The sequence below is a fragment of the Centrocercus urophasianus genome, unplaced genomic scaffold (assembly GCF_019232065.1).
Source record: "Centrocercus urophasianus isolate 14NV4802_14NV808 unplaced genomic scaffold, USGS_Curo_1.0 seq_21, whole genome shotgun sequence".
Taxonomy (NCBI): domain Eukaryota; kingdom Metazoa; phylum Chordata; class Aves; order Galliformes; family Phasianidae; genus Centrocercus; species Centrocercus urophasianus.
Genome location: NW_024884767.1, coordinates 21,881,833 through 21,902,592, shown reverse-complemented (window position 1 = coordinate 21,902,592; position 20,760 = coordinate 21,881,833). Strand labels below are relative to the sequence as shown.

Below are 20,760 nucleotides of genomic sequence, written 5' to 3'. Positions count from 1 at the left end.
CAGTGACTGTTTGTATATACAGAAATGAAGAAAATATATATATTCTTATTGTTGATGTTAACCACACACACACAAAAAATTAAAAATAAATAATAAAAAATAAGAAAATAAAAATAAAAAGCAGGCCTACATCTGCAGGATTCAAAAATACATTTTAGTTAATTCAAAATGTCTTAAAAAGTTATTAATTTAGAACTGTAGAACGTACAGCTTGTCACAAATCTGACTTAGCAAAAATTCAAGGCCTTTGTAAATTCACTCCTGCAGACATTCAAATAATTTTCCATCCTCTCATGCTTATAAACAAAAGTAAGCTGCTTTTTCTTGAGGGAAAAGAATAGTGAACTGGCAAAGTAAATGTAAAATAAGTAAAATTAAGCAAGTTAATTTCAAGGAAGGAAATAACATTTTTGCCAATAAAGGATCTGATATTGTTTCTGTTATCTTACATATATTTTTTAACTGGGTCTGTGGAAGACCTTAGTAAGTTCTGTTTCTTAATATAGAAATCAACTTCAAGCACTAAGCTTACTTTCACTTCGTTAGTCAATAATTTATTAAGAAATAATTCTTCAAATAAATACTTAACTTTTCTTTCTAGAAGTGTGAGCAGTAGGACTATTGTAAATACACTTCTCTAAAATTTGTAATACTCATAAAGCATCACAGTAATGATGTTCTGCTTGCATCAACCACAGTTTTCCTTGATTTTTCATTTCTTTATAAAGCCGCAAATATTCCTAAATTCAAAATAGCTTTCACAGTTTTTTCTTATATTGGTTCTATAAATAACAATTCATCTTCTTAATAGTATTCACAAAATGGAGTTTAGATAAAATGGATGATGCTTGAACCAACTTTCATAGAACTAAAAACAATTCACAGTATAAATTCTTATTCCTTTTTTTTTCTTCCCTTTCTTCCAGAATATTTAATTAAAGTAACCACTAACTAAAGCTGAGAGTAGCCACTCTAATTACACTAGATGCTCTAAAAAGTTGGAAAAAAGCTTTTTCTTCCTGTATTCTCTTAACTATTTCAAACAAAAGTATTCCACCTACTGAAAAATATATTTTTAATGCTTCATCTGTAAAGCATATTTTGACATTCATTACCATGTCTGCTTAAACAAAAATCAGCTGATTATAATCCTGCACTGTATTACTTAATAATGTGTCTAAGTGCATAACATCTGGAAATGATGCATGATTTAAAACCAAGGCAGCCCACTAGTAATATTCATAATCTAATATTAAAAAGTGAACTGTACTACAACATGAGTATACTTTTAACAAAGAAAAAAAAAAAGAGAGAGGAAAAAAAAGGGGCTTCATATACTAATTATTTGCTACAGAAAAATCTTGTACATCATCTACATTATCTGTTTGCTATGCTTCCAAATTATGGAAATATATATTTTGGAATGAATAACTAATTGTTCCTATGTTCACTGGTTTTTTTTTTGTCAGTGTCCATTTGTGGTTGCTTTTTTTGCACGTTCTGATTTGTTTTGTTTCATTTTGTTTTGATCCGACTTTATGCATGCATGTGGATTAAATGAATAGTGAAACCTTTCTGTGTGTTAGTATCTTTTTTTTTCATACAACACACTGCTACTCTCTTCAAAGACTAAATGTGTTAAGTTTGTAAGATAATTGAAATAACGGTGAGTCCTATTACAATATTATGTCAATTGTTGTTATGTATAGTTAGTAATACTCCTACCATCTAGAGCACATCAGCAAAAAAAACTATTTTATCTTAGGACAACTAAAGTCACATCATTTTAGTGAGAGAATATATGTTTTTTTCTCAAATGATATGCTGCAGAAAATGAGGCAAGTTATCCGTTGGAGATTTTTTATACATGTGGATTTGTAGAATTACAGGATACCCCACATTGGAATGTACCCACAACCATTGTTGATTCCTCTCCCTGGCTTCACACAGGACTACCCAAGAATCAGACTGTATGTCTAAGAGTGTTGTCCAAACACTTCTTGTACTCTGACATCTGGATGCCATGACCACTCCATTGGGGTAGATGTTCCAACGCCTGAACACCTTCTTAAATAAGAACATTTTCCTGATATTCAATCTGAACCTGTCACAGCTTCATGACATTCAGTTGAGTTTTATTACTGGTCATCATAAAGAGGACGTCAGAGCCTGCCCCTCTGCTTCCCCTTGTAAGGAGGCCATGGAAATGTAAAGAGTTTTAATGTTGGCAAAGGAGAATATATGTTACCAGTTGGAATTTATAAATATACAGGAAAAACTCTGACTAAGAAGTTTAAGTTACTTACACAAATATATATTTAAAAAAATATGTAATAATAAAAAGTACATGACTATGATTTTGATGCAAAAAGGACACAGTTCAAATGCTATAAATGTTCAGTAAGGTGAGAACAAAAGGAAAGGCTTCTTATTCTGCCTCTTTATTGCTATCAAAAATACTAGAAATAAAATAAAAAAAGTATAATGAATGTGGAGTAAGTTTATTTCCAGAGTTTAAAAAAAGATATTCAAGACCCTCCTGGACACTTTCCTACGCAATCTACTTTAAGGGACCTTTTTCAGCAAACTGTTCAGACTAATAATCTCTAGAGGTCTCTTCCAAGTGCTCTGGTTCTGCGATTCTTTGTAATTCTGCGATTTTGTGAAATATACCTGTGGTGCAACCTAACAGTGGACACAGTCTTGAAGATCTCCTAAACTATTTTCCCTAGAAAATTGTAAACGTATGGCAAGGGAATTTTTTTTTTTTTTTTTTTTTTTTTTTTGTGCTTGGTCAAAGGCAATTGTTTCTGGATTATAGATGATTTTACATAGACTATAAAGGACTGAATTCTCCTGAATGTAAAGCAAGAAACTTTTGAGTCCATTACCTGCTTGTGTGTTCAATCACTCTCTCCATTGAAGCCTCTGAAATTCTGCAAAACCCTTACTTCACCACACTGAACTTGAGCAATTTTTTTCTGCTTTTTCAATTTTGGGAAAGGTGTATAAACTTTCATCTTTTCAGAGGAAGCCGTTCAAACTTATCAGTCTTAAAAAATACTCTCTCATTTTCAGTTAGTTATGACTGAAGCCTAAAACAAGATCACTTGTGATGAATAATACACACCATATTTTCAGGTTAGTAAAATAAAAGAAGCAGCGATGTCGTGTAAAGAAAAGAGGATTTCAAATAATGAACACGACTTCAAATATCACAGATGAGGTTTTGTGTCTATAATGCTAGTAAACAGAAATTTTAAATATTAGTAAGAAAAGGTAGTCAGAAATATCAAATATCTTTAATCTCAAATACCATAATTTAAATTTCATTTTATCAACATCTAATTTCTAATTGTTATTCTAGGTACAATGCCTGTGTTTTAGACTTCTGAATTCTATAAAAGAAGCAGGCAATTTTGTATTTGGTCATTTGTCATGAAGTCAGCTTTAAAAATTAAAAAGATTGAAAATAATATATAGATTTTTCTTACCTGTCCATAATGCCACATAAATCTATCTGAAGGTCACTGAAACTGCCAAAAATATTTTGCTGAACCGAGATCATATCCACTGCTTCATTACCAATAGAAATGAGTTGCATACATCCTTGAAAGCCACCAAAGGAACTTTTACATTCCAAATTGTTTCCAAGGTTAGGGCAGCCTGTAAGAAGCATAATGTCTGAAGCTGAAAAAAATGTCTTGAAAATAATACCCTGAAAATAAACTAGAATTTGATAATTCCTAGGTGTTGTAAATTTTACAGACAAGTTTATCCATAACCTCTTCTGATTAGGCATGTCTGAGCAAGAATAAACAATTCTGTACTATTTTTAAGTACCCATTAGCACGACATGAAAACACTTAGTGAATGATCATCAGCACAAAAACTCAGGTTTAAATATAGGTTGACTCTGCTTTGGAAAAGTTACAAGACATAACTGAAGTTTAATAATACCAAAAGGACCTAGTAAATACAGAGGTACAGAGATTTTTTAAAATTTTTATTTATTAATTTATTTTTCCAAGCCATCCAGAGATTTCTGAAGCCTGACAGCTATTTCCTGATGCAATGATCCAATTAGGAAAGACATTCTAGTGAACCTACTATTCCTAGACTATTAAAAATGAGTGAAGATGTGGACATCAAGGATAATCTTGGCTGCGTCAAGCATGAAAATGTAGAGTTCATGATCTGAAAAGAAGTGAACAAGCAAAAAAAGTATATCTGCATTGCCAACAAGAAGAAATCTATGCTGGAACACTGGAAGAAAATATTTCCATTCAAATGAAAGTGCAACAACTTTAAAAGTATTAATATTTTTTAAGGATTATACAGTAGGAAATTAGTTATGTTTGAAATGAAACAAGTAACTAGATTCTCAATGTCTTCTTCTCTAGTGTGACACAAAACTTTTCAAAATTACTGCAAACATTCTAAAGGAAAGTATTCATTAGTTCATATACTGCTCTAAGAAGACAAATCCTTGAACTTCACAAATAAAAAACCAATAACATTTCAGCATCACAGACATTTTGACAGTCCATTACAGATTCATCTAAATCTTCTATAGCACCATGCAATAAGATGGTAACAAATGAATAAATAAATAAATGAAAATATTTATTTGAGGTAAAAATCTCATGTTCATTTGAAAATTACTCCAATTCTGGTGATGTTTATACAAAAACCAACCAAAAAAACAACAAAACAAAACAAAAAAAAAGTATGACAAAAAAGAAAGTTTACATCTTATATTTTACTATTCAGCAAATTTCTCTATTTTTTTAATACTCTGGCTTTTTAAAATGTTTTCTGGCTCTTTTGAAGAAAAAGTATAATATAGATAGTATTCTGGAAAGTGAGACTCTATGTGATTCTGAGCCAAATGTTAAGGATAGAAGAAAGTCTTTTGATAATGAAATTTGCCCCAACTGCTTATTGCAAATTTAAATAATCTCTGGGTGTTGTTTTTTTTTTTTTTGTTTTGTTTTGTTTTGTTTTGTTTTTTGTTTTTTGTTGTTTTCTGTTCTAATTGTAAAGTTCTTTTCTAAGAAATAAGATATACCCATAATGATAGCTTGACCAGGAATTATGCTGACACAATGCTAAAATCACATCATGTTTGTTATGCTTTTTCTCAAATAAGTTTCCATATTTCTTGCATATTCAGTATTAATTAAAGCAAGTAAACTAACGATTGTGTTTACAGGACATTTCTCCTGGAAGATTGATATTCATGTTTTAGCAATAAACAGCAAGAAAATTGACAGTATTATATGAACATGGACTAAGGTCAAAATATGGTCTATTACTTTTGACAGTGGCATAAGACCTAAAATTTTACTAAACAACTTTCTATGTTTAGTAGGCTTCAGCTGTGTTTTCCCCAAATAAAGATAAGATGCTGATTTGACTAAAATGAGATTCGGAGAACCTGAGGGGTGAGTATGCAACAGGTACTTTCAGTATTATTGCATTTAATTCCCCACCACAACATATACACACACATAAGATAAATGCAAATGTTGTATTATAATACCTAAGTAAATTTGCTCCTTTTTGCAATTGCCCACTTCTACTTTATAAACACGTTAGTCCTAAATGTTCAGTAGTGCAAAGCACCTGTTCAGAAGCATGGGAATATGGACCAAAGTACATAAAAAAATTTAGATTTTTTTTCTACAAAAGACCAATACTTAATATATTTCTATGAATATCAGCTTTATTAGGAGATACGTTTAGTAGACAAGGCTAAATACAACATTTGAAATGTCCAGTTCCTAGATTCATTTTCTGCTCATGAGTAAAAAATTTATTAAGAACCTATTATTAAAGGAATTATTTTGTGGAGAAAGATTAGGTTCAGATGCATGTAGGGCTTAGTATACGTTTTTTAGTTTTTTTCTTTTTTTTTTAAAATAAATTTTTCACTCACTAATTCCTATGCTAGTAAAGGATAAAACTTTAAGCTAGTACTGGATAATGACTCTTTTTCATATTGCTACATTCCCAACTGCTTTAGGCTTATAGAAACTTACAAAATTCTATCAGTAAAAATATATGTGAATATTGACTAAACACTTTATGATATTCCTTGGCCTACTTACAAAGAGAGCCAGACTGAAATTAAGTAATCTAAATATAGCTTTAGGGACCAGTTATATTCTTCATAATAATATTGTCCTGTAGATACCAAAAACAATTTTCAGGATTGTGTATCATGTACTGAATAAATATGGGCCCAAAGAACATACTTGCGTAAGTAAGAAAACATATAATTTGAATGAATATTTGAAGCTAGAGCAGAATATAATTCTTATCAGAAAGGTGATTTAGCAGCAGAATGACTATGTAGCAAGACAGATTTTTTTTGTGCCCGTATGATTGTCAGTCAGGTTATATTTAATAATCAGAACATGATACTAGAAAACTGTGTTCTGAAAACTGGTGGAAGGATTAGGATGGTAATTTATTCTACTTAACATTATAAAACCTGGATGAAACTTCAGCATAAAGGGTATGATAGAGATCCCTGAAAACAAATCCTGTGATAGATATCTGAGCCACATATGGAAGACATAAGGTGAGTCAAATCATTCTCATTGTTTGTTTAGATACGTCAGAAAAAAAAATGTTTAACTGTGGGATATTTCCGGCATAAATAAGGAATATGTTTCACCTCCAAAGTATAATGTATTTCCTGAATAAATTTGTAGAGGTATGGAGGCATGAGCCGATGAGAACATATCATTGTCCACTATTAAACTGATACGATTTCTTTTGGCAGAGAAGGATACAGAATGCCACTGGCCATTATTTAATCCAATACCTAGAAGGAAAATAAATAAATAAATAAAAATACAAACACTCATTATTAGTTATACTATCTGTATATTATAAACTTGAAAGGAAAAGAGATCAGTGTAGCAATCATAGTCAAAACAATCATTCCAAAAGACAATGAAAGGGACAAAATATTAAAGAATAAGGAACAGAAGTCTTTTGTGAAGACAGAATATTTGCCCACTTCTGTACTTCAGCAATTGAACTTTATTGTTATAGCACTCCTACTCCAATTATCCGTAGTGCATCCATTAATGCAATGCACATAAAAAGTATTTTCTCAGTCTAAAGAGGTAATAGTCAAGGCATCATTCTAATGGCTAATACAGTATTTCTCAGAGAACACACATATTTTTTATTTTACTACAACCAAGGATTTTTTCATCTTTTAAAATCAAAGGTAGTTATAACAATTCAGTGAAATAGCAAACTCCTATAGATGTTGAAATCTTCAACAACCATCATGTCAATATCATCTTACACACTTTTTATTCATTGGTAGCATTGTTATTATTATCTGCACATAAGTAATTTTAGTCAATTACGTTCTAAAAAGTTCTTCAAAAAGTGGTATTTCTGTCAGAGAACAACAAAGGCTACAACATTTAAATTATTTGAAGTCTTTTCTTGACTGCAGAGCATCTAGGTTGTAAGATGTTTTCCCTTTTGATATTTCATAAATTTATATAATCCTCACTAGAATTTGTTTTACTTTCTAGAAAAACATTTTTCAGTTAACAGATTTGTTCAAATAGAAGAAAATTTAAAAAAAAATAAGATCAGAAGATTTAAATAGCTAAATAGCTTCATAAGTAGGACCCATATATTGTTAGCTACCACAGCTTCAATAAAAGATGAACATACAACCAAGAGATAAATCTCAGATTTGCATTATAGATGCAAATGATTTATCATTTATCATTTAAAAAGTGTTTGTAGTACACTGACTATGAGACGTATACGCCATTTCCCAGACTTGTTTCTTGTACAAGAAAAAATCTTATCCTCTAATAAAACTAACATTTTTCTTTATCCCCAGCCAAAGTGGAATTAGATACAGACTACTATAAGCAGATTGCTTTATCTCTGTGTTGCACTTTAAGCTGCCATTTCCCTTTCTAATGTAAGAAAACTGAGAGCTGTGGTCAATGGTTTTCTGATTACATTCCAATTATAACTTATTTTTTGTTTCAATTTTCTATGAGAAGTGGCATTTGGTGATACTAATAGGTATATTGTATTTACAGTCATAATCAAAATTAAATAAGTTTGAGCGTAAAATGATATACGCATTTTCTACTACTGTAAAAATCCACATTCATGATATTCATAAGGGTGGAATTTGTACTAAAATAAAAACTGGAAACTTTATTCGACACAGTATAAAATAACATAAAAGGAATTACATCTGGCTATCAGATGTTCACACACAGAAGAATGATCTTCCAGTAAAAAGTATTCATACAGTCCTACAGGCAATGTACAGGTAGTGACTGCAGTTTCCCTAGATTTTAAAGATCTCCAGCTTCGTATCAGTTGCAGTTAATATAACAGAGTAATCAACAGGCCGGTGTGTTTTGTATTAGGGCCAATAGTTGAGCTGAAGAGTAAGAAAAAAAAGTATGCTTATTTTAGCTCTAGCTATATTTTGGTACTGTTGCATTGTTTAACAGTCAATGAAAGGTAGTGCAGATTAATAACTTGAAAAACATTATTATTTTTTTTAATACTATGGACAAGAAAAGTCATGTTGCATAGTAAAATTTTTAGACTTTACAAGTGCTAAAATTTATTTTTCATTTTCATATTATTTTACATCACAATCTCATGAAATGTATTGAAATTCTAATTTCAAAATTTAAAAAAATCATACATACAATCGAGTCTGAGATTTCTTCTAGTTTCCTAGTAACTAAGTCAATTTATGTCTGCAATTTATTTGTAGAATTATCTTCCAATAAAAAATGAAATTATAAGTATGTAACACTGGAGACTGTTACATCTCCTACCATGTTACTTAATACATGAAAAGAATGGAAGGGGAAGGGAAGGGAAAGGAAGGGAAGGGAAGGGAAGGGAAGGGAAGGGAAGGGAAGGGAAGGGTTCCATTTTGGGACACAGTGAGATTAAGTGTACTCTCAGCAAGTTTGCTGGTCACACTAAACCAAGTGGTGCAGTTGATACAAGAGAAGGAAAGGATACCATCCAAAGGGACCTGGACAAGCTAAAGAAATGGGTCCACATGAGCTGAATGAGGTTCACAAGGCCAAGTGCAACTTGTGGTACCTAGGTCAAGAAAATCTCAGACATGAGTATAGAGTGGAAGAAGAACACCTTGAGAGAGGCTCTTTGGAGAAGGATTTGGGTGTTCAGATGGACAAAAGGCTGGACATGAGTCAGCAATGTACTCATGTCCAGCCCTGAAGGACAATAGCTCCCTGGGCTGCACTAAAACTTATGACCAGAGCAGTGCAGGACATGATTGTACCACTGTAGTCAGCCTTTCTGAGACTCCATCTGGAGTACTGCATTTTGGTGAAGACATGGTTTCAGGGACATGACTTAGTGGAGGGTTATTAGTTAGGGTAGTATGGTTAGGTTGTGGTTGGACTCAGTGATCTTTAAGGTCTTTTCCAGCCTGAGCCATTATATGATTCTATGATTTCAAGAAAGTCTGAGGAGTGGAGCTTGTTCAGTCTGGAGAAAAAAAGAATCTGGGGAGACCATCTAGTTGCTTTCAAGTACTTAATGGGAGTTTTTAAGAAGAGGCTCGCTTTCTACGCAGGAAGATAGTGATAGGATAAAGCAGAATGGTCTTAAACTGAAAGAAGTGAGATTTAGATCAGATGCTAGAAGTAAATTTTTCCTCAGAGGGTGCTGAGGCAGTGGAACAAGCTGCACAGAGAAGTCATGAAAGCCCAAACTATGGATATATTCAAATCTCTTAACAACCATCTCTAGTGGTTGCTAAATCTGCCCATGATAGTTTGTTTGGAACTAGGCAATTTTTAATGTCAAGCCATTCTATGATTCTATAAAGATATTAAACAACTATCCATAGGAGGTCTCAGGGGAACTTACTGTAATTAATCACTCATGAATTAATATACAATTATCCTCTTTTTTGTGTATGATTGAAAGAATATTTAAACTTATGATTATGAATTGAAGAACTGTGCACAAAATAGTGTGCTCTGATTTAATTATCAAATTTTGCATGTGTATGAAAACTGGGTAATAGGTCCCGGGCCTATAGGTTAACAAATCTGTCCAGCCATCCATAATTTAATTACTCAATCTCTAAATGGAGGCTTGATTTATTTCAGTGAGTGTAATAATAAGGACTTTAGAAACATAAGAAAAAGTTCTCCATGTGGTTTTTGTAGATAACTCTTTTCTTAAAAGAAAGGTGCTTTTTAGAGTAGTTTGTCTTCACAACAGTAGAAACAATTTCTCCTGTTAAACCTCATGAAGAGTAAGCTTAATAAAGCATAATATTATTAAATTCTTTTTCAGCATAGAATGCCAAAATTTATTGTAGGGTGTTTCAGATAATACATATTTTGCAACTATGAAATGGAATAAGTTGTTCAACATGCAAGACTTTTGCTACTATATGTGCCACTCTGTTCATCTGGTCTTCTAAAATGCATGGCTTGAGTTTCTTTAATGCATATGACCTATTTGAACTGCAACTGAAATATCTTCTATAAGCTGAATTCATCACTATTAACTACATGCTATTGACATTCTTGCTGGGTAGTTGACATTTGGCGATGGTGAGCGTGGGTAAACTACTTGTCATTAAAATGGTTCTCTTTGTGCATCAGTTATTTTAGATTATAACAAATACTAAGGGTGATCCTAGTGTCACCCACAGAAAAAGGATCAAAGTATTTATGTAAATTTTAACATTATGTGTGGCAATTACTGGCTCACAGTGCTTTTCAGAATTAAAATACTAAGCATTTTATAATTTTACATTTATTTATTATGTAACTGTAAAGAGATAATGAGATTTGGAATTGTATTTAACTATATATTATTTATTTACTTACATTCTTCAAAGTAATTTTTATGCCAGAAATTGAAGTAAGAATCAATCGAAAAGGAACAAGGCACACAACTAAGATTTATGAGGTCTTATCTTCAAATCCTCTTATAGTTTCTTTGCTCTCCTTAGCTCTGCTTTTCACTTCGTCTCTTTCATATCACCAAGCAATAAAACGATCACTTGATCATTTTAGATAAGTTATTTTTACTGCTTACTGATAATTCATTGTGTGAATATTCATTCTCTTTAGCATAACTTTTTTTAACGATAGGGGATATAAAACAGATCATAGGAGGAAATTTAAATGACTATTATTTAGTTTTTTTATTATTCTTGTTATTATTATATCTGTTAACTACTTTAGCAATAGCGGGACTTATCACTGTCTTCATTATTGCTCAAGATAAGCTTTTTTTTGTTCATAGAAAAGCCACGCATGTCATAGCCCCTTTTAACAAATTTCATGTAACCTTTGGACTTCCTTCTACTCAAGCCATCTCTCAGGTCTTATCTTTCCTGTATGAGAACTCACTCTGGCTGGTATTTAGTAACATGTAAAAAGGAAAGCTCTCTAACTGAGTCTTGATGGAAATAACAAAACATAAATAATAATGTATAGCTTTATTAAAAATGAATTACTTATGCCTTGTAAATTTACTGACAAATAGTTAGAAACATCTTAAGATATTACCTTCATCACGTAAGTAGTAAACTGGTTGGCACATCATACTGAAAGTGTGCTCACACACTCCTTGGATGAGGAGCTCTATATATTATATAGCTAAGATAAGAACTCAGCTTGCAACCTATATTGTTAGTAATGATCTTTACTCAATCACTGAGAAAAAAAAATCAAAAACTATATATGCATATACAAGCTATTTTGAGAAAATAAGATGTTTAGAAACACTGAGATTAGAAATGTGTAGTTGCACAATCTATCAACAATATAGATTATAGTTAATATAGTTCTTCACTTCTTTTTTTTCATAGAAATCTTGTTATTTGTTTCGTCTTTTTATTACTTTTCATTTCTGTTACCTGCAGTAATGTCGGTCAGTGGTTTTCCTGGCTTATGAATACTGATTTTAACTTTCCCATCACTCAGATAAATGAAGAAACCACCTGAAGCTTCTTTCACTTTATTAAATACGAGAACTCCTTCACTGTTCCAGGTGCGAAACTGGAAACTTACAGCTAGTTCTTCTTGCCCAGAAATTCCAGGCAGAGCCAGGTAACTTCTGGAGCTGAGAAATGTAACCGGAACCACCTTTGGCTCTAAACACAAGAAGGACATATTGCCCTAGAAAGAAATTAAACAAGTATGGTATTAATAACAGTTGGTGAAAACCAGAATAAAAACTTTTGTTTGGAAACAATATCCTTCATAGAACCTAATGCTTAAAGCTTTTGAATGTGGTAATCTAAAAATCAAGTATATGAGAAAATGTTTGGGAAACATTTACCTAATGATTTGACAAGAACAGATACATCTTCCACTGCAAAGTGCAGTAAGAATCTGTAAGTGAATATTGTCTGATTCTATACCTTGTGCTTGATTGAAAAATACTTCAGGAGTTAAACAGATTCACTGAGAGAGAAAAATATATAGTGTTTTACTAGACCAAGGGACATTTTTTCTAATTCAATGCAACAGAAGATTTCACTGAGTATTAGTTTTCACAAATAACCAGAGAAAGTTCCACATGGAAACTACTTAGAAATATGAAATACGTACTCTAGAAAACAAAAGGACTATTTATAATATATATAATTTTATTTCCCAGTGAGCTTGTCTAAACAAGATTGAGTTGTACTTAGGCATCTAATCTTAATTTTGTGCTTAAATACTTCTGAAAAACATGGTTCCCAAATAAAGCTGAAGATGGAGAAGAGAAGGCTCCAGGGAGACCTCATTGTGGCCTTTCAGTATTAAAGCTGGAAGCATATGAACAGGAGGGAGTACAAATGTTTATAAGAGTGAATAGTGATAGAATAAGGGAGAATGACTTTAAATTAAGACAGGGAAGGTGTAAGTTAGATATTAGGAGAAAGTTTTTCACTCAGAGAGTGGTGATGCACTAGAACATGTTGCCCAGCGAGGTTGTGGATGCCCCATTCTCGGAGGCATTAAAGGGCAGGCTGGATGTGGCTCTGGGCAGCCTGGTATAGTGGTTAGAAGCCCTGCACACAGCAGGTTGAAATTAGAGGATAATTATGGTCCTTTTCAACTCAGGCCATTCTATGATTCTGTGATTCTATGATATGATATGCTCATTGAAAAATTCTGAGATTTAGCTGTAACTGCACCTGTGGTTTTACTAAGTGAGATAAGGATACTGCAACAGAAATAATGTATTTTTTGTATCTGCCATTGTATTTGGTTAATACTTTATGACTCATGATAATGATATAATTCGTTATTTCACCTTGTGATTCACTGTCATTTGAACTAATTTGTTATGTGCAGTTGATTACAAAAAGGATAAATGTCTTAAGATTTAAAAGTACATTTAATTATTTCAGCACAGAAAGCTTTAAAATTTAGGATTGTCCATAAAACTTTGACCTCAGAGTACAAAACTATAGAATTGTTTACCAGCCTGTTATGGCCAGATATTAAAGTTTACCTGTTTTCATTTCTTCCAGTGAAAATATATGAATAAATAAAGGTTCTGTTTTATGAACTCAGCTATAGATATATGATCAGCTGAATGGACCCATAGTGAAAAAGCAGGTAGAACATTGAGAAAATTCGTTAAGTGCTAAAATCCTACCATATGCAGATTCCTCCTCCACAGTATTGCAACGGTTGCCTGATAGATCGCAGAGTGATTATTTAGCATGGATTCTTTCTGGAACACTTGTATTCCAAAAATATTCTAAATAATAATTCCATTTTTCCCAGTTCACATAGAACCTGTGCAGAATCTACCATCATCATGAGCAGGATTCTGTACAGAGGTATCAAATTAGATTATACTGGAATATTTCCAGTGAGAATCACAAAGAAGGAGGTACCTGACATTCATTAGGACAAGTTATCATATCTGATTGTTCACATTCTGAACTGAAATCCGAATCAAATTGTTTGGAGTTAAAAAAAAGATAGAACTTCATATTTAGTTATTTGAGCTTTGTTTCTATTATAACTCTGCAATTGCTGGCTGTTAAAAAAAAAAAAAAAAAATTGCTAATAGAGGACATTCCTGTACTATTGAAAAAGAAACAAAAGACACTTTCTGCAACAGGAGGAAGTTGCTTAGTTATTGAAACCGCTTATCTAAATGGTTTGTCTTTACATTGATATGTGTCTTTACACTAATAATTGTTGGCACTGTCACAATATATGCATTAAATCCCTCAACATAAATTACTGCTCTCCAAAAAATGGACATTATAAATTAACTAGTAGAACTTAAGTATCAAATTACAATGTTCTAGAGAAAACAGTTTGGATCGGCCACCTCAGGAATAGACAGCTTTCAAAATATACTGTTCGTGTTTTTACTAGTCAGGTTCAGAAGTCAGTACCAGAACCTGGATAATTTTAGATACTTCCTGCTTCACTCCCTTCCCGTATGTGCACAACAGGCAGGTACCATACAATTCTAAGATCTCACACATATATGTCATGATTTTCTGATTTTTATTATCAGTATTCCACATCATAATGTAATATCATAACAACATGTAAAGCACTGGGAGTTAAAGAGTTAATGCCCAATTCTGTGGAATGCCAATTTTCTGAATAGCTGGCTCTCAGAAGAGAAGAACTAACATACCCCAGATGACTTCACGTTCTGTGGGTCTGCTTTTCCCCTGTCATGGGCACAGATATATCTAGATAACTCTGTGACAATATAAATACTAGCTACGACCTGAAAATAGAATGTGTTCTTCTTTGTCTGCGAGATGACTATCTACAGCAGCAGTGATTTCTTGATTTTACTTCACACAACAGCACAGATCGTATTACAACTCTGTATCAGTGGGTTAAATATGAAAGTGATTGTGATCTTTTTATTATTATTATTATTGGTATCATTGGTACAATTATTATTATTTGTACAAATCTCTTACCACAAAGGAGATTTGAGATTTACGCCTTCTGGCCAGGTCAATGACATTCACTCCATTATAGTATATATTTTCAAAACACCCGTGAAAGTTTCTCCGTGATCCTGATTTCTCAGACACTGGGATCCCTCCAAAGCTGAGCTTAGAATGATAAATCAATAGTACTATTAAGTTATGTTCTAAATTTTAAAAGTTGCCAATAATGTAAGAGACAAAAACATAGATTGGCCAATACTGAATCACTACCTCTTGACTATTTATTTGTATGACAAATAAAAATCATGTTGAAAGAAAAGGGTAATAGAACTTTCATTAAAATAACAACGTATTGAATGCTATCAGGTGAAAAATATATCTGTCTAAATAAGTCATTGAGGGATAAACTATTACAATGTAACATCTTTTTACAGAGAAGCACTGCCACAAGAGTGACCTGAGTTATATTCTGGCAATGTGTTCACTCTTGGTCACCATCAGAAATAAGATATAAGCTAAGGCATACTTTTCAACTAACATATTCCAGAGATATTGTTTTTGACATTCAAAAGGATGGTCTGCTTAAGCCAAATCTTTTTATTCTGTAGTATCATTTAATCTTTGAATTCAGTTTACATGGAGGGAAAAATTATTTCAACCACAATATAAAAAAAAATTGAGTTAACAAATTCAGAATTTTTTATAACCAAGAATTCAATTCTTAATATAGCAATTCATAGTCTCTTGGTGGTTTTCATACTTCTGTTCTTGTTTTTGCTTTCCTTTCTATCTTATGCTGACAACACTGGAAGAGAGGAAGAATGATTCTGTAATAAACGTTCATTTATATTGCTTTTCCTGAAAGTAATGACTTCTATACATTTCTGTTAAAACTACAACAGATAAAAAGAGTACAATAATAATACTCAATAAATGCATTACTCATTGCCTCACTGTGCTAACATCCCCTGTTTGGTCTCCATAAGCACTCAGTAAGTGTCCATGAATGTCTTCATTTTTTCTCTTGTGGAGAAATTCAATGCCATACCTTTCCTTCATCTGCACTTCCATGTCAGACAGTTTGATCAGACTGCTCCTCTGCTGCCATCTGTCACATGGCAACAAAATGTAGTTAAGTACTGGTGGGAAGGGTCAGCCTCAACTGACACCATTCACTTCTGGTATTGAGTGCTAACATAATAAAATAGAAGGCATTACATTCAGAGCAGCCTTCATAGTAAAATAAATCTATTTGCCAATTAATAAAAACCAGCAAGTATTCCTAATTAGTTATTTCTTTAAGTATGATTATTCAAGTCCTATTATTTTGGCTTAGTTTCAGAAATTTTAATTTGAACTTGTTTCTTCAATCTTGTGAGAGATGGATAATGAAAACATGGAACAGTATATCTTTCTCTTAGCTGGTTAAGATCTTGAATGGGTAGAATGAAATAATTTAGATATGCAGGTTCAAGTCAATCTTCTGTGTCATCCTCTCCAATGAACAGAAAAGGAAAAATGTACTTCAGTCAGTCTCTGTAGTAGAAAATGAAATATTGGTTTATTAACCATAAGCTGTAAATTTTCACTGCAAATTATGTCTATTTCTTTCCATGCATGTACCATATGTGAAAAATATTTTTTTGACCACGCATTTCCCAGATTTAACAGGAATATAAGTTTTCCCTTAAACATTTCTGTCACTGTTTTACTCTGATTTTTCTTTTAAAATAATTTTGTCCTATAGTAAAACAATTTGGACTGGGGCTAGTTAGCTAAGTTTACATATTGCTTAGCACTTACAGGAAAGAAAGCATTTGAATAAATTAATTCTGAGAGGAAAAATCAGTTTATTAAAAATGTGTGCTGCAACATTCAGAATTTAAGAATACTTCTCTGTTTTATTACTTCAGGAGACAGAAAATCCTTGAAATCTGAAGCACTAAACTTCCTTGATTTCTCCCCCTTTTGGATGTTTGTGTTGCTTTTTGTTCTTTGGTTAATTTGCCTAACAAAGTTAATAAATGTAATAAAGAAAAGATAATTTTCACACCTCATAGTCAAGGTCCAAATAACTGAATACTTCCTTAGCGTGAAAATGATGAGTGTGTTTATCCACTGTAAAGTTTACTTGATTGTTAAAGCGCTCAATGAGGACGGAGTGCCAGTGTTGATCATCCAGAAGACTGCCCAGGGAAATATTAATTTGGGTACTAGAAGAATGAGTTTTATAATCACCTTGAGAGAAGAAAAACAAGAAACTATTAATTTCACATAAAAATATTCAGAAATATGCTGCTAGTTTATCTTATATTTTTAAGTCTGCTTAACAAACAAAAATAAACCCTAGTCAAATAATATTTAATAACAATATTGGAATTTCTGAGACTGTAACTTTTACCTAAGTTAATGAGTAGGGATAGCGTTCCTTTAACTAATTCCAGGATTATGTGATCTCCATTCTTTCCTTCTTTGTGGAGGAGAATTCCATCACTTTGTATTGCTTTAAACTTCAGAGAAATCACATCTTTCAATGCAGACATAGGCTCCTGTTTAAATGTGTAAATTAGGCAGCTTTTCCCATCAAAACCGATCACTTCGGACTCTAGAAGTAAAGAAAAGAAAAAAAAAAAAAGTATAACGGCAAGTCTAAAAGAAACAAGCATTACTTCAATATAATGTAAGGTCTGTTAATATTTCAAGATTAATTTGTGCTCAGGAAAGTGTATTATGTTTCTTTTGTTCCCATTCTTCCTTTGATGAAGAACTCACATGCTGAAAATTCTTCTTGACCTTTGAGACACAAAGTACTTTGTTTGTTTCTGCTTATATTGTATTTTTAGAGTGAAAATCTCCATTAATTTATCTGCAGTTTATTCCAAATAACCAAATAATAAATAATCATAAAATGAAAATCCAACTTCTATTATATTTCATTAATTTTTAGGGCCTTCATGGAAGGAATGGATTTGAGCAACTTTTGAGATTAATCTAAATAGCTACATAGTAATTAAAAATATTATTATCATGCACCTAATAATAAAAATATGTTGAAATGAAGGCCTGTCAGTCATGAGTAGGACCTTGTACTCTTCATCAAATGTTACTTTACTGATGTCATAAAGAAATTATAACTTTGATTAAGCTGATTTTAGAGCTGGAATACATGTTAAAATTACTTTTTCTCAGCAACTGTCCAGGATGGGAGTAAAGTCATAGAAATATAGAATGGCTGATGTTGACAGATACTTCTTGAGATCATCTCATGCAAATTCCCCACACATTTGTGCATGTTTATTCAGGGCCATTTCTACTGAAGTTTTAAATTATATCAACAATACAGACTCTACAACTCTCAACATTGGCAACCAATGGCAATCCAAACAACATCACAGTAAAAAAACTTTTCTAATATCTGAGTGGAATTTCTTGTGTTTTGGTTCATGCCCATTTGCTTTATTGCTGACAATGGACAACACTAGATCGAACTTGGCTCTGTCTCATTAAACATTTATACAGATGGATAAGACACCTCCTTGATCTTTTCTATTTCCACTTCCAGATACCTTACTCCATTGCAATATTCCATTGACAAATATCCAAAGCTCTTTTTGACAGGTTCAAGCGTAAACCTCTAAAATCAGAAATTCTGCAGTTCTGTGATTCTATGATTCTATGTTAAACAGTAAACAGTATCAACCAAATACTGCAGGCCTCATCAGTTGGAAGCCATGGAGATCCTCAAGAGATTTAGCAAAGTCACATGCAAGCCCTGGGTTGCAGCAACATCTCACTACAAGTACAAGCTGTGAGAAAAAAAGGATTGAACACAGCTCTGCCAAAAAGACCTTGGGGGTTCTGGTGAATGTCAAGCTGGACACGAGCCAGCAATGTGCCCAGAGTACAGCTTGGATAATGAAGCACTCAAACAGGATAACCAGAGAGGTGGTGAGTGCCTCACCCCTGGAGACATTCAAAGACAGTCCAGATAGGACTCTGAGAAACATAGTCTATCTGTAGATGACCTTACTCCTTTAAGGGAAATTTCACTAGAACATCTTTAAATTTAAGTCCCCAGCAAGCAGTTACCAAAATCAGCAGTAAGGAAAGACGGGAAGACACCCAGGGGATATCTTGATTCTGTATTACAATACAAAAATTAATTAAAAACTCCTATGTTTAAGAGATGCATACAGAACAGCAGTGAGGAGTATTTATTATTATTATATGAATATAGGCTTACTGACTTATTCGCTTACATTTAGGCTTTCCATATTTGATGTTAATGTTCACATACTTTCACTTCACTTGAAGAAAAAAGAAGTGATTTTAGCCAAGTGATGCAAAAAAAATGATAAAAATCCATCAAAATCATTAATGATTGGACAATACACATAGAAAGAAGCTGATATCCTTATAAAAAGCTCATGGAGTATTTGCAGTTCATAATTGAAGAAGAAAAATGCCACTGCACTTGAAAGTTACATTTTGAAGCAAATGAAGATGTGAAGGACACTCATTAAAACACTAAGTTATTTTTCATCTGAATGGTTTTCTTTCAAATCAGTGGAAATCAACTATTTATTTACTTATTTTATTTAAGTGAGATCATTTTAAAATCATTTTTACTGCTTTTAGTTGTATAACATGCACCAAATAAGACTGAAGGAAAGAACTATTACATTTTCACTTTAATAGCAGACATAGTCCATATATTCAGTTGAATATATTCCATGTGTTCAGCTCTAAATGAGAAGAGACTTTGTTACTTTTACAGTAGTACCCAGTGAGATCTCTCTGAAACATAAACTGAGAAACAAAAAAACAGGAAAGTCTGAATCAAAGTAGATATCTCTGTTTTTTCCTTATTTTCTCGTCCCACATGGAATTATATCAAGGCATAATTAGCGTAGCATTAACAAAATGTGTCCTGAATGTGTCTCATAGGTGGAGAAAAATCTGGAGAGTAAGAATTCCTCTTTAATTTTATTAAGTACATTTTTAAGCTAAGTGATGATAACCTACAGGTGTATTTTCAATAGCAAACACTAAATCCAACTACTGTAAGCACATGATTTTTATTTATGTTTTAAATAAAGCAAGCTGACAAGCAGTCTGCAATTCATTTGAATTCAAGTAGTTAAAAAAGAAAAAAATCAAGACTACACCACATCATTAATAGAGAGAAAAATTTAATTGGCTTAAAGAAAGCTTCTGCATTTGTAACAATTTGAAATTCTTTAATTGCTTTTCTAGAGTGCGTAATAGATGAAGTAAAAATGCTTTCTTAATTTAAACTAATCTTAGACGAAAAAGGAATTATAATTAATTTGCTTCCATGAGTTATCAATAGAATAATTTGCTTACCAGATAAATAAAATACAGAAAGAAAAACATTATCTTCTTCTAAAGTAGTTCCTATCTACCCTCAACACACACACACATACATGAATTATGTAAGTCCTTGTTGTATAAGTCTCATAGTTTTTCATGACATGGATGCTGTTTTGTTTTTTGCACAATAATTGTACATTTTCCATTGGTAGGATGCTATAGAGATATCACAGAAAAAGAGGCATAAGATGTAATACCAAAATGTAATAGAGAAAACTACAGGAGTGGAAAGTACTACAAAAATCTTGATTACAGGAAGGTGGAAAATGTGAGTTTCAGTTTGGGAATATTTTGTAAGCAAGAGTTTCGGTATGGATGTAAATGTCTCTAAATACCTAAGGTAAGGTCTAGGAATAAATAAAGCTGATTGTACATTAGCAAAGTGCAATGACAGGAAAAAAAATCTG

The 20,760-nt window shown here is 32.3% G+C and overlaps 1 protein-coding gene across 1 annotated transcript in view; it reads right to left on the bottom strand.

Moving 5' to 3' along the window:
• CNTNAP4 (contactin associated protein family member 4) overlaps positions 1 to 20,760 on the bottom strand; it is a 116,133-nt gene that overhangs the window by 47,074 nt on the left and 48,299 nt on the right. Inside the window, exons 3-8 of the mRNA XM_042822922.1 lie at positions 17,361 to 17,564; positions 17,013 to 17,197; positions 14,987 to 15,124; positions 11,945 to 12,206; positions 6,686 to 6,835; positions 3,495 to 3,666 (exon numbers count right to left, since the gene is read on the bottom strand). Of these exons, the coding sequence (XP_042678856.1) occupies positions 3,495 to 3,666; positions 6,686 to 6,835; positions 11,945 to 12,206; positions 14,987 to 15,124; positions 17,013 to 17,197; positions 17,361 to 17,564 (1,111 nt within the window). The remainder of the gene's footprint in view (positions 1 to 3,494; positions 3,667 to 6,685; positions 6,836 to 11,944; positions 12,207 to 14,986; positions 15,125 to 17,012; positions 17,198 to 17,360; positions 17,565 to 20,760) is intronic.